This window comes from Antennarius striatus, chromosome 20, assembly GCF_040054535.1.
Source record: "Antennarius striatus isolate MH-2024 chromosome 20, ASM4005453v1, whole genome shotgun sequence".
Taxonomy (NCBI): Eukaryota; Metazoa; Chordata; class Actinopteri; order Lophiiformes; family Antennariidae; genus Antennarius; species Antennarius striatus.
Window position 1 is genome coordinate 917,501 of NC_090795.1, and position 14,431 is coordinate 931,931.

Here is a 14,431-nt window from a genome sequence, read left to right on the forward strand (position 1 = left end):
GAGTTTAATGTGACGAATAAACAACAGTGTGTGTGTGTGTGTGTGTGTGTGTGTGTGTGTGTGTGTGTGTGTGTGTGTGTGTGTGTGTGTGTGTGTGTGTGTGTGTGTGTGTGTGTGTGTGTGTACAGGTGAAGTGTTGTAAGTACTGGCCAGACGACACAGAGATCTACGGCGACATGAAGGTGACGCTGATCGAGACTCAGCTGCTGTCGGAGTACGTGATCCGCACGTTCGCCGTGGAGAAGGTGTGACACACACACACACACACACACATGGTCACACACAGACACATGTGGTGACACACACACACACATGGTGACACACACCCTATGGTTGTGTCCGTCAGAGGGGCGTGGCAGAGATCAGGGAGATCCGGCAGTTCCACTTCACCGGCTGGCCCGACCACGGCGTGCCGCTCCACGCCACCGGCCTGCTGGGCTTCATCCGCCGAGTCAAAGCCAAGACTCCGCCCACCGCCGGCCCCACGGTGGTCCACTGCAGGTGAGCACCAATCAGGACGGAGCCACCATGTCGAAGCTGCTTCGTCAATGAAATGTGACCTCAGATGAAGCTGACGTGTGTGTGTGTGTGTGTGTGTGTGTGTGTGTGTGTGTGTGTGTGTGTGTGTGTGTGTGTGTGTGTGTGTGTGTGTGTGTGTGTGTGTGTCAGTGCGGGGGCGGGGCGTACGGGTTGTTTCATAGTGATTGACATCATGCTGGACATGGCGGAGCGAGAGGGCGTGGTCGACATCTACAACTGTGTCCGCGAGCTGAGGGCCCGACGGGTGAACATGGTCCAAACGGAGGTACGGGCACGCAATACCGCTAAGCTAGTACCGCTAACCACATGCTAGTACCGCTAACCACATGCTAGTATGTGGTTAGCGGTACTAGCCTTAACTCTAGGGTTAGGTTTAAGGTTGCGGTTTGGCTAGGGGTAACGGTTAGGGTTGGGTTTGGGTTGGGGGTAGGTTTAGGGTTAGATTTAGGGTCAGGGTCGGGGTCAGGGTCAGGGTTAGGTTTCCATTAAGGTTATGTCATCAACATGTTATTTACATGTCATTACCATGCCCTACCCCATAACCATGTTATTACCATGTTCACGCCATATCATTACCGTGTCATAACCATGTTTTTATAATGTTATAACCATGTATTACCATGGTATAACCATGTTGTTTCCATGTTCACACCATGTCATTACCACGTGCTACTACCGCTAACCATCGCTGGCTGCGTTGCCATAGTAACATCTTCACGTCATTATTGTTGTTGTGACGTCATCAAACGGAGACTGACAGGATGTGACAGAAGCGAACTCAGGGATGACCTTCAGTGTCTAACTTTTAATGTCAGTCCTCTTCCTCCTCCTCCTCCCCCTCCTCCTCCTCCCCCTCCTTCTCTTCCTCCTCCTCCTCTTCCTCTTCCTCCTCCTCTTCTTCCTCTTCTTCCTCCTCCTCTTCCTCCTCCTCTTCCTCCTCCTCTTCCTCTTCCTCCTCCTCTTCCTCCTCCTCTTCCTCCTCCTCTTCCTCCTCCTCTTCCTCCTACTCTTCCTCCTCCTCTTCCTCCTCCTCTTCCTCCTCCTCTTCCTCCTACTCTTCCTCCTCCTCTTCCTCCTCCTCTTCCTCCTCCTCTTCCTCCTCTATGTAGTGACATAAATCATTGATGAAATGACATTTCTGCATCTTTCCTGTCAGTCAGAGGGTGGTGGGTGTGGGGGGGTGAGGAGTGTTTTGTGTTCATCTCAAACCCCCCCCCCCCTCTCTCGTCCAATAGGAGCAGTACGTCTTCATCCACGACGCCATCCTGGAGGCGTGTCTCTGCGGGGACACAGCGATTCCGGCCAACCAGCTGCGGTCGGTTTACTACGAGATGAACCGATTGGATCCTCAGACCAACTCCAGTCAGATCAAGGAGGAGTTCCGGGTAAGTCCACCTGATCCACCCCCCCACGCGTCCCGACCACTCCCCCCCGAGGGTAACCAACCGGGTGTGTCCAGACGCTGAACATGGTGACGCCCACGCTGCGGGTGGAGGACTGCAGCATCGCCCTGTTGCCTAGGAACCACGAGAAGAACCGCTGCATGGACGTGCTGCCGCCGGACCGCTGCCTGCCCTTCCTCATCACCATCGACGGCGAGAGCTCCAACTACATCAACGCCGCGCTGATGGACGTATGTAACGCGCCCGCCGCCGCACGCTACCACCTAGCATAGCTGCCACAAACGTTCTAGCTGTGGGTCGTCGTGGCAACGTAATCTAAATAAAGCTTTCTAGCCTGGAAATGATGTCATCGTCTCCTAAAGTTTAGACTTTCCAAACAGCGGGAGACGCACTTCCTGTTTCCTGTTTCGGAGAGAGAGCAGTGTCAGCATAGTTGTGGGTTAATGGAGGGTTTAGAAAATCACACACACACACACACACACACACACACACACACACTAACCACAGTTCAGTCTTGAACATCCTACCCTACCATTTCACCAATAAACAACTCTGTCGTCGTGGTAACCATCCAAATATCTGACCACAGAGTGAATTCGGTTCGTCTCTCTCCGAGGCCCGGAGAGGGAAGCGCGTGATCGGCTTCGCCCCTGCTTCAGAATGCTCTTTTCACCTGCGTGACATCATTTCCTGCCACGTGACCACATAAGGACGTATGTTTAACCCTTTCAGAGCTACAAGCAGCCGTCAGCATTCATTGTTACCCAGCATCCTTTGCCCAACACGGTGAAGGACTTCTGGCGTCTGGTCCTCGACTACCACTGTACGTCCATCGTCATGCTGAACGATGTGGACCCCGCGCAGGTAAACACACACACACACACACACACACACACACACACACACACACACACACACACACACACACACACACACACACACACACACACACCTGCTCTAACCTGCCGTCCGTCTCCAGCTGTGTCCTCAGTACTGGCCCGAGAACGGCCTCCACCGCCTCGGCTCCCTCCAGGTGGAGTTCGTGTCGGCGGATCTGGAGGAGGACGTCATCAGCCGCATCTTCAGGATCTACAACACGGCCAGGGTGCGTTTGTTTCACGCTCTGGCGCCTCCCGTGAGGCGGGGCTTACTCCGCCCCAGTTGATGCTGACGGTTGACGTTTAGCCGCCGCTGACCGACGTTAAAATTAGCATGTTAGCATCTGAGCTCGCTCAGGTTTACTGTCGGCGTGACTTTATTTCTTTCTCGACAAATAAACTGTTCCTGGGTAGAGTCAACATTTTTTTTACAGAAGCTACTTTTTTCATCCCGGGGTGTGTTTGATTTTGACTCTCTTTAGGCACTTGGTTTTCAGGGTGCGTTTGATTTCTGTCTGCCAGCGTTCGGCTGGTTGCCTTTGATCCGAACCTCCATTTCTTTCCTGTTTCACCAGATTTAGATCAGAGTGCATTTGATTTAAACCTCTTCACCTCCTTGTCGGGCTGAGTTTAGCTTTTGTGGCGTTTGATTTGTGCCCCATTTCCTCCCTGTGTCTCACAAAATTTGGGCTGTTTTTGATCCAGACTCCCGTCTCCACCCGCCCCATCCCTGGCAGGTCACGTTTAGATTTGAGTGTGTTTGATTTGAACCCCTTCTCCTCCCTGTCAGCCCACATTTACGTTAGGATCTGTTTATCTTCCATCCTTCACCTCCCCCACCGTCATCATCCTCTCTCCTCCCGGCTCACCTGTCTTACCTCTTTCATTCCTTCAACTGTTTTTTTTCCATTCCCCATTTTTATTTCCTTTAACTCTTAGTCTCTTTCTTTACCTCTGCATCATTTTAAAAAAAAATTCTTATAGTTCTGTCTTTTCCTATTCTTTTTTCTTTCCTGCTCTCTATTCATCTGTCCTGTTCATCTCCTCTCCTCCTTTCTACATCTCTTGTTTCTCTCATTTTCATCTCTTTTCCTTTTTGTTCTTCCGTCTCTCCTTCAGTAGTCATTTCCCATATTTTCCCTTTCCTTTCCTTTCCTTTCCTTTCCTTTCCTTTCCTTTCCTTTCCTTTCCTTTCCTTTCCTTTCCTTTCCTTTCCTTTTAACACCTGACACACCTGAGGGGGAGTTTGTTTTTGACCCCCTGTCCTCCCTGTGTCCCCAGCCACAGGACGGGTACCGCATGGTGCAGCAGTTCCAGTTCCTGGGCTGGCCGATGTACCGGGACACGCCCGTGTCCAAGCGCTCCTTCCTCAAGCTGGTTCACCAGGTGGACAAATGGCAGGAGGAGTACGACGGAGGAGAAGGACGGACTGTGGTCCACTGCCTGTAAGGGTCCCCCCCCACGGCGCCGCTCGTCCACCAGTGACTGTTGGTCTCCATCTAGTGGTGGAAGGTGGAACTGTAACGTCCTCTCCTCTCCTCATCCTTGTCTCCTCTCCTCTCCTCTCCTCAGGAACGGAGGAGGTCGCAGTGGTGTTTTCTGCAGTATCAGTATCGTGTGTGAGATGTTACGACAGCAGCGCTGCGTCGACGTTTTTCACGCCGTTAAAACACTGAGAAACAACAAACCAAACATGGTGGACCTGCTGGTAACTGACACGCAAAATTATTGTTATTGTTATCATTATTATTATTGTTGTTGTTGTTGTTATTATCATTATTATTATCATTACTATTATAGTTTTTATTATTACTATTACTATTATTATACTGATAATGCTATCATTGTTGTTTTTAGAGTTTGGGTCAAGGTTAGACTATTGTTAGGGTTGGGGTTTTAGGGTTGAGGTTGGGCTTTATCTTTAACCCTAATTCTGAACCTAATCCTAAACATAACCCTAACAGTAGCCTAACCTTAACGCCAGCCATAACCCTAAATATAACTCTGCACTTAACCAGAAACCTAATACTAACCCTAAACCTAACATTTTATGACCATGTTATTGAACTGTTAATACCATGTCAATACACTGGTACTCTAGGGTTAGGGTTAGGGTGGGGTTAGGGTTAGGGTTAGGGTTAGGGTGGGGTAGTGTTAGTGTTAGCGTAGTGTCAGGGTTAGGGTAGAGTTAGTGTTAGAGTTAAGGTTTGTTAACCCTACCCTGGTTATAACCATGGTACTCCAGGTAATACCATTACCATGGTAGTACGATGGTAATTACCATGGTACTCAAGGGTTTGGTGAGGGGTGTTATAACCTCGTTATTACCGTATCAAACCAATTATGTTACAACCAATTTATTAGCATGTCATTACCAGATTATGACTGTGTTACGACTGTGTTATAAATGTGTTATTGCATTTCGTAATTCTGTTTTTACCACGTCATAACCATAAAATTCGCATATCATTACATTTCAATCATGTCATTAGCATGTCATTACCAGATTATGACTGTGTTACGACTGTGTTATAAATGTGTTATTGCATTTCGTAATTCTGTTTTTACCACGTCATAACAATAAAATTCGCATATCATTACATTTCAATCATGTCATTAGCATATCATTACCAGATTATGACTGTGTTATGACTGTGTTATGACTGCGTTATAAATGTGTTATTGCATTTCGTAATTCTGCTTTTACCACGTCATAACCATAAAATTCGCATATCATTACCTTTCAATCATGTCATTAGCATGTCATTACCAGATTATGACTGTGTTATGACTGCATTATAAATGTGTTATTGCATTTCGTAATTCTGTTTTTACCACGTCATAACCATAAAATTCGCATATCATTACATTTCAATCATGTCATTAGCATGTCATTACCAGAGTATGACTGTGTTATGACTGTGTTATGACTGCGTTATAAATGTGTTATTGCATTTCGTAATTCTGTTTTTACCACGTCATAACCATAAAATTCGCATATCATTACATTTCAGTCATGTCATTAGCATATCATTACCAGATTATGACTGTGTTATGACTGTGTTATGACTGCGTTATAAATGTGTTATTGCATTTCGTAATTCTGCTTTTACCACGTCATAACCATAAAATTCGCATATCATTACCTTTCAATCATGTCATTAGCATGTCATTACCAGATTATGACTGTGTTATGACTGCATTATAAATGTGTTATTGCATTTCGTAATTCTGTTTTTACCACGTCATAACCATAAAATTCGCATATCATTACATTTCAATCATGTCATTAGCATGTCATTACCAGATTATGACTGTGTTACGACTGTGTTATAAATGTGTTATTGCATTTCGTAATTCTGTTTTTACCACGTCATAACCATAAAATTCGCATATCATTACATTTCAATCATGTCATTAGCATGTCATTACCAGAGTATGACTGTGTTATGACTGTGTTATGACTGCGTTATAAATGTGTTATTGCATTTCGTAATTCTGTTTTTACCACGTCATAACCATAAAATTCGCATATCATTACATTTCAATCATGTCATTAGCATGTCATTACCAGAGTATGACTGTGTTATGACTGTGTTATGACTGCGTTATAAATGTGTTATTGCATTTCGTAATTCTGTTTTTACCACGTCATAACCATAAAATTCGCATATCATTACATTTCAGTCATGTCATTAGCATATCATTACCAGATTATGACTGTGTTATGACTGTGTTATGACTCTGTTATAAATGTGTTATTGCATTTCGTAGTTCTGTTTTTACCACGTCATAACCATAAAATTCGCATATCATTACCTTTCAATCATGTCATTAGCATGTCATTACCAGATTATGACTGTGTTATGACTGCGTTATAACTGTGTTATTGCATTTCGTAATTCTGTTTTTACCACGTCATAACCATAAAATTCGCATATCATTACATTTCAGTCATGTCATTAGCATATCATTACCAGATTATGACTGTGTTATGACTGTGTTATGACTGTGTTATAAATGTGTTATTGCATTTCGTAGTTCTGTTTTTACCACGTCATAACCATAAAATTCGCATATCATTACATTTCAATCATATCATTAGCATGTCATTACCAGATTATGACTGTGTTACGACTGTGTTATAAATGTGTTATTGCATTTCGTAATTCTGTTTTTACCACGTCATAACCATAAAATTATGTTATTACAAACTCATTAAAATTTTATTATCACGTCATAACCAAGCTATAACCATGTCATTGGTATTACAATGTCATGACCACTTAATAACCATGTCTTAGTATTGTATTACCATGTCATAACCATGTAATCACATCATAACCATCCAATCTTGATCTCATCAGTTTTTCTTAGTTAGGGTTGGTGTTAGGTTTAGACTTAGGGGTTTGTGTTCGGATTGGGTTTGGGGTTGGGTTGACCCCTGACTTCCCTTTTGATTTTATGTTTTTTATTCAAAATGTGATTTTTCTTCTTTCCTTTGCCTCTACAGGAACAGTATAAGTTCTGTTATGAAGTTGCTCTGGAGTATCTCAACGCTGCTTAGCCTCTACACCAGCAGCCCTTCTTCATCCTCTTCCTCCATCAGTGACGGTGATGCATAGAGCAGGAGGAAGAACAGGAGGAGGAAGAGGAGAGAAGGTCTACTACTGACTGACGAGGGGAACGTGGAGCGACAGGAAGTGGCTGGAGGAAGACATTTTTGCACTGCCTTGTTTGACTGCGAGCATGGACACACTGAACTCCGACAGACTCACCTTGTGTTTTTATTGTTTTATTGTTGATGAAACTAAAGGAACCAAAACGACTTCAGATGAGACAAGAGAAGCTTCTACTTCTGCGTTTGATTTTTGCGTCTGAGTGGAGCATCCTCTTTGTCACAGGATGGAACTGAACTCACCTGTGTTCACACGCAGAAACACCTGGAGCTTTCATCTGAAACGGTGTGGTGCTAAAAGATGAAGCTGACACAAATAGAAACACAACATTTCTGTTTCACCCCACCTGACCACTTATTCAGGTGTCCCTCCACCTGGCAGGTGTGGTGTTCGGGGCGCTAATTCAACAACATGATTGTTGCACTTTTGTTTTCATGCACACAAAAAAAGGTAGATTAAATATTGTTTTTAATCCAGATAATTCCTCCTTCTGTGACACAACCACTTCTGAAATTATAGTAACGTTAACAATGACATAATTGACGAACAGTCCTCATGTCCATTATTGTGGCTCCTCCCCTCAAGTAATGCGTTTGTCCGGATGCACTTGAACTCAGCACCTCTGATTTTTACTGTTTCAAATAATTTTCAAATAATAAACAAATAATTTTTTCCTCCTAACAATCATTTCCCAAAACACATGTCTAAGCTTTTTTAAGCAGTTAGTAACCTCCTGAAACGTCTGGTGTAAACATGGAACATTTGGAAAATAAGTTTTTTCACATTCTCAAGTTTGGCCAGAAGGAATGGAATCTTTATTGGTTTGGGAAATGGTTGTCTGAGGCTTTACTGGTCTGACTGGGAACACTGGTATAGTTCTTTACAATGCATGATGAGATAAAATCTCCCGGTGGCACCCAGGTGGAAGATTTAAAATAATTTTATATGCATTTTCACGTGGAATCAAAATGCTAAAAAACTCAGAATGAGTTCAGTTTCACAGATTTGCATGTTTTCATGACAAACGTCACATCTCATTGGTTGTGGAGTGACATGACATCGGAGCTCAAGATTAGCCAGCTAACACATTGTTGATAACCCACTGAAATGACATTAAATTTACTTACTAGTCAGCTAACCTGTTAGCTTTAGGCTCACTCTGTTGTTAGAAAGAACATTATGCACAAATAATGAACTGCAAATGTCCTCATCTTAGCTAAATATCTCATTTTTAATTGGCTCCTCCAGCATTATGCATAAAAAAAAACGACAAATGCAGAGAAATCCGCATGCATACAACCATCCACAAATCACACAAAGCAGCCATACAAATAATATTACTGGAAAAACGTCCTTCTTTCTTAAAACAGCTGCTTCAGAGTTAGCTTATCTTGCTAGCTAGAGGTAATAAAAATCTGTTTGCAGCAGTTGTAACGTAAGTGTGAAGAAGCTGCTTCCATTTAGCATCTCCTAATGGAATTATGAAAAATTAGCAAATCGATTGGTTCTGTATGTAGAGAAATAGCAGCGCATCGTCAGCGTACAGTAATCATGTTACACATGCTGCTGATTTAACTTGGTTACCAATCAGGGCGCGGCTCTGGTAATAAACAAGTTAAGAGACTTAACTAATGAATGATGCCCTAATTTAAATCCTGATGACCAAACATTGACTCTACTGAGCTCAACCATTCATCCTTGTCCTGACAAAACCGTCTCCACTCAAGTTCGTCTCACTTGTATTGGATCCAGACGTTTCATTCTTATCACACGAGTTTGTGATACGAATGGATGATGCGTTTATGAACACTGGAAAAAAAAAAAAGCAGAAAGGTAGACGTTAATTTGAGATTCTTTATCACCATTTGTTTCCGCAGACGTTGAACCGCCACTCCCTGTCCATTCGTCTCCTTTCTTTGGTGTTGTTTGACCATGACTGCTGCATCTCTAAAAAAAAAAAAAAGTAACTGGATGAGAATGATCCACCCAGGTCGTCAGCGTCGGGTCTGTAGTTGTGGTTTCTCTTGTCTTTACTCTCTCTTTTTGATGTTTGTTTTCCCCCCAGCACCTGGATGATGCTGGTTTGTGGTTTAGTTTTGTTAAGACACCGATGAGAGATGTTAATAGTGTAAATAAGCAGGAGGAAGCAGGAAGAATATTTATTCCTTCAGTTGTTCTCAGTGTCGTTGTTGTTGTCGTTTGTTCTTGTGAAGCACACAGAGAGAGACAATCATGTTGAATGATTTTAATTCCCGGCCATCAGAACCACGGTTAGACATGACAAACAATCTAACCCTGTTGACGTACGGCTGCGGGTCGTCTGGCTCTGCTCACGTTTGGTTGTTATTGAACCCTGTTAAATGGCTCTGGTGCAGATGAGAACATTATTGTACTGAAAGCTTTTATTTATGACGTATGATTCCAAAATACTACGAATAAAAACATGTATACACTCTTCAACTGGAGTTTGATTGCTGATGTCTTTCATTGATCAGGTTAAACATGGTGAACCAAGACCTCAACAAATCTCCACTCTGGCTTGTTAACAACAAAGTAGCGCTAACAAATACCTACAAATGTCATTATTACAAATAGCATCACTAGTTAGCCTACGACAAGCGTTACTGTTATCTGACATTTCTGATTTTCATTTCTTTTTCATTTTAAAATACTAATACTGTGATAATAGTTTGAATAAAAAGGTAATATCAACATGCTAATGTTAACATAGTAATGGTATTTTGTCTCCATGTTAACATGTTGGTTCATTCACTAATGATAAGTTAAAACACCACAGAAATCTTATAATAATCTATTGTATGTCTCTCTATATTTACGTTGCATTGATATTTGCATGATTTATTAGATTAGTTTAGATATATTTTGATGAAATTCACGCAAGGAAATTTACACACGAGGATGCACTACAATGTGGAACTTTGTAGATAAAAATGCCACTAAATCCCACGTTTACCATCTGAAATGTCTTAATGATTGTCATCATTTCAGGAGAGTTGTTTAAAACGTGAATAAATCTCAAAAACAACTTGTCAGAAATACGAGTGCAGTACCTGGTTGCAGTTCGCGCTGTGGCCTGCAGGAGGCGGCAGCGAGCAGTTCTACATCCTGCCGGAACATCAGCGAAGAAGAAGTGTTTCCGCTGCGGCCTGGCCCACCGGCGGCGTTTAGCCGTTTTCTCTTTAAAGTTGCGTATTTTTCTTCTTTTGAATCTTCCCTGGATTTAAACCGAACGCCGTCAAGCAGCCGCTGGTTGTCACAGGTAAAACACCCGCTTTGACCCCACCGGCGGTGACGGAGGACGGCTGTTAGCGGTGTGCTAATGTTAGCATAGGAGCAAGTCTGGAGACGGAGTCTCGGTTTGTCGCTTTATTTCAATGGCGGAAACGATGATGGTGAAATTACAAGTTTTAGAGCAGAATTCTCTCAACATGCGGACAGAAATTAGGCTAAAACTAGTAGAGTCACTACCAGTGCCACGCTAGTAAATCAGCTAATGCTAATATCAGAGTAAACAGCATGTGAGGACCCGGATGTTAGCGCTGAGCGAGCTGAACACCTGCTGATGCTAGCGGGGTTAGCCACCTGGCTAGCTGAGCGGAAGCGGAAGTCGGGCTTCATTCCGGAGGTGTTTAAACTGAATTCGCTGCTGTGGGATCGGATTCATCTGAATCTGTTTACACTGGTGGAAACCAGTTTGGGCTGGGTGAATGAATGACGCCTCTGTCCTTCCTCCCGTCAGAACATGTCTGGGCTTCTGGAGCCTCCTGCAGGAGAACATCTGTGTGTGTTCCTGCTGAGAGAAGCAGGGGAGGAGGAGCAGGAGAGGAGGAAGGAGGTGGGCTGCCAGTGGGAGAACCCAGAGGAGGAGGAGAGGAGGGAGGTGGGCTGTCAGAGCGACCCGGCGGAGAAGAGAGACGCTGCTGTCCAGGTGGACCTGCTGACTCAGCAGCTCAGCTTGAGACACACAGGTGAGACACGCCTTCTGAGGGGCGGGGAGGGGGTGTGTGTCACATGACACCCTTGATGACGTCACACTTCATTCAGACGTCCCTGCACTGATTTGGGTTGGATTAGCACAGATTGCTAAAGCAGCAGCCAGGTGAACCGACCTGTGGGGGACTCCAGGGGGCAGCAGCGCTCCGCAGGCGGAGCTCAGCGGCGGCGCCAGGCAGCCCTGAGTTCCGTCTGTCAGGCGGATGAACCCAGTCTTCATTTGAGGCCAGGAGGAAGGCTGCAAACGTTTTTCTGCGTCGCAATCGCTCAGACACAACCTTAACTGAATGCTAATGCTAACAGCAGGTAGCTGTCGTCATGGAGACGCTTTAGTGGGCGTCGATTCTTTGTGACGGACTCGTTTCCTGTCTCGGCAGACTCGTCGGGGATGCTGCTGCAGTGTTTTTCGGTCAGACCTGACGGGCCAGATGGGGGCGCTCTGCTGCAGCACTGCACCACCAACCGGACCAGAACCAGGACCAGGACCATCCAGCCCCCCATCAAACTGTCCCCGGAGCTGGGCGGACCCAGGTCCCGGTCCCAGAAGAGACCCCCGCCTCAGAGCGGCAACAAGAAGAGTCCGGCTCGGCGCCGCCACCAGGTGGACGCCGTCAGCGAGAACACCCAGGAGGAAGAGGAGGAGCAAGAGGAGGAGGAAGAGGAGGAGGTGGTGGAGGAGGACGCGGGCGATCCCACCTGGGCTCCTCGTGACGGTGAGATCGGACAGACGTCTGAAGATCTGAATCAAGTTATCACCAAAATATCAACAGATTTTACAAAATAAAATCAAAAAATCAAACATTTTGTTTCTAGTTTGTGCTAAGATTTTTTTTAGTGAATATATTTTATTTTTCTGTTATTTTCATTTGTCCTGTAAATGTTTGAAAGGTTTTAATACAAAATTAATATTTACATTAGACTGAATTTTATTATTAGTAATTAAGAACTTTAGTCACTTTAAAATTTTAAATGCGTAAAAATACTTTAATACAGAATGTTTGATTTATTTATGTTTAAATGTGTTTATTATTATATAAACGCTGGACTAGATTTTGTTAAATTAGTTTAAAAATTCTTCAAAATGTCTTCAAAAAAAATTCTTCAAATTGAAAACATGAATTTAAAACTTTTGAAGATCTTAATCAGTTTACAGTAAAGGATCTATTTGATTACATTTCAAGAATTATAATTATTATCTTAATTTTCAAATTGTTTTTTTACGGTGTTTTACTTTTATTTTGTAGTTTTTGTTGGTTTCTCATGAATAAATCTCCCCCACCTTCCAGACGTCGACTCCTGCACGACTCCCAATGACCACCATCTGAACTCCGACTCCCAGCATGCACCTCTGCAGCCGGTGAAGCTGGAGCCCTGCAGCACGGTATGCGACGTCTGCGGGAAGGTGATGAAGAACAAGTCGAGCCTGGCGCGCCACTCCTTCATCCACACGGGCAGGAAGCCGTTCGCCTGCCACCTGTGCGAGCTGCGCTTCAATCGTCGTGACAACCTGCAGCACCACCTGACCCACCTGCATCCCAACGGCGTGGCCAAGCTCGAGAAGCCGCGCGCGGCGCAGGCGTGGCTGTGCGCCGTCTGTGGAAAGACCTTCAGCTGCCGCTCGCGCCTGAAGACGCACGAGGTCATCCACTCGGGCGTGAAGCCCCACGGCTGTGACCTTTGCCCCAAAGCCTACATGAGGACCAACGACCTGGAGCACCACAGGAAGGTGGCGCACGCCAACGGCACCGCCGTGCCGCGCCCCAGCGCGCTGCTGCTCTGCGACTTCTGCGGGAAGGAGTTCAAGTGCAAGTCGCAGCTCGCCGTCCACTTCCAGACGCACACGGGCGAGCGGCCGCACCTCTGCGACGTCTGCGGGCGCAAGTTTGGCCGCCACTACCAGTTAAAGCGCCACAAGATCCTGGTGCACGCCGGCAGCGGCCGCGGCGAGGAGGAGGAAGAAGGGAACGCGTCGCCGTTCACCTGCGATGTCTGCGGGAAGCGGGCGAAGTCGGAGTCGCTGCTCGCCGCCCACTGCCGCGTTCACTCGGGCAACAAGCCGCACCGCTGCGGCGTCTGCCCGCTTAGCTACCAGAGCGCCGCCTGCCTGAAGCAGCACCACGTGCGCGTGCACCTGAGGATCAAAGTGAACGACGCGGCGGCCGGCGGCCGCAGGCGGAGCCCGGTGCCGCCCAAGGCGTTCCCGTGTCTGGCGTGCGGGAAGACGTTCCGCTTCAAGTCGCTGCTGGCGAGCCACTGCCTGACGCACAGCGAGGCGCGGCCGCATGGCTGCGACTTCTGCCGACGTGCCTTCCGCCGCCTCAGCCACCTGAAGCGGCACCGCGAGGCGGTGCACGCCAACGGCGAGCGCCCGCCGCAGAGCTTTGTCTGCGGCGTCTGTGGCAAAGACAAGAAGTGCCGCTCGCAGCTCGCCCGGCACGTCATCATCCACACGGGCGAGCGCCCGTTCGCCTGTGACCTCTGCCACGCCCGCTTCAACCGCAGTGGCAACCTGAAGCAGCACAGGAAGCGCGTGCATGGTGTGGAGGAAGCGGCGCCGCCTGAGGAAGCCCCGCCCATCCTTTTCGACGACGACGGGACGCCGGCCCTAACGTACAAGCAGGAAGAGACAGTGGTGGCCATTGACGCCGCCGCTGCAGGCGGCGATGAGGACGGCGTTGGGGACGGAGTGGTCTCGACGGGCGACGGGACGGATTCGGGCGAGCAGCCGGTCGGGTCGTGACCCCCCTCCTGGACTGAGCGCGCTCAGAACTTTGGCGTTTTTGACGTGGAGTCGATTCTTCGTGCTTTAATAAAAAAAAGACTGAAGACGAAATTAGTGTCAGTTGATCTGTTCCGGCCCTTTAAGGTGTCACATGACCTCTAGCTCCGCCTCCACTTTCTTTCCTTATTTTAATTT

General features: G+C 46.3%; 2 protein-coding genes across 8 annotated transcripts in view; both read left to right on the forward strand.

The window, feature by feature from the left end:
• Nucleotides 1-9,960, forward strand: part of LOC137614019 (receptor-type tyrosine-protein phosphatase mu-like) — an 82,534-nt gene extending 72,574 nt beyond the window's left edge. For all 7 annotated transcript variants that reach the window (XM_068343426.1, XM_068343427.1, XM_068343428.1 and 4 more), the window contains 10 exons: nt 129-245; nt 347-501; nt 670-805; nt 1,776-1,925; nt 2,000-2,173; nt 2,676-2,807; nt 2,923-3,048; nt 4,103-4,266; nt 4,394-4,529; nt 7,335-9,960. In XM_068343426.1, coding sequence (XP_068199527.1) covers nt 129-245; nt 347-501; nt 670-805; nt 1,776-1,925; nt 2,000-2,173; nt 2,676-2,807; nt 2,923-3,048; nt 4,103-4,266; nt 4,394-4,529; nt 7,335-7,388 — 1,344 coding nt within the window. In that variant the 3' untranslated portion in view covers nt 7,389-9,960. The remainder of the gene's footprint in view (nt 1-128; nt 246-346; nt 502-669; nt 806-1,775; nt 1,926-1,999; nt 2,174-2,675; nt 2,808-2,922; nt 3,049-4,102; nt 4,267-4,393; nt 4,530-7,334) is intronic.
• A 552-nt stretch (nt 9,961-10,512) lies between these two features.
• On the forward strand, nt 10,513-14,399 carry LOC137614024 (zinc finger protein ZFP2-like). The gene is made up of 4 exons (XM_068343445.1): nt 10,513-10,780; nt 11,261-11,489; nt 11,892-12,227; nt 12,801-14,399. Exons 2-4 carry the CDS (start codon nt 11,264-11,266, stop codon nt 14,252-14,254), a joined length of 2,016 nt encoding a protein of 671 aa, XP_068199546.1. The 5' UTR covers nt 10,513-10,780; nt 11,261-11,263; the 3' UTR covers nt 14,255-14,399.
• The last annotated feature ends 32 nt before the right edge of the window (nt 14,400-14,431 follow it).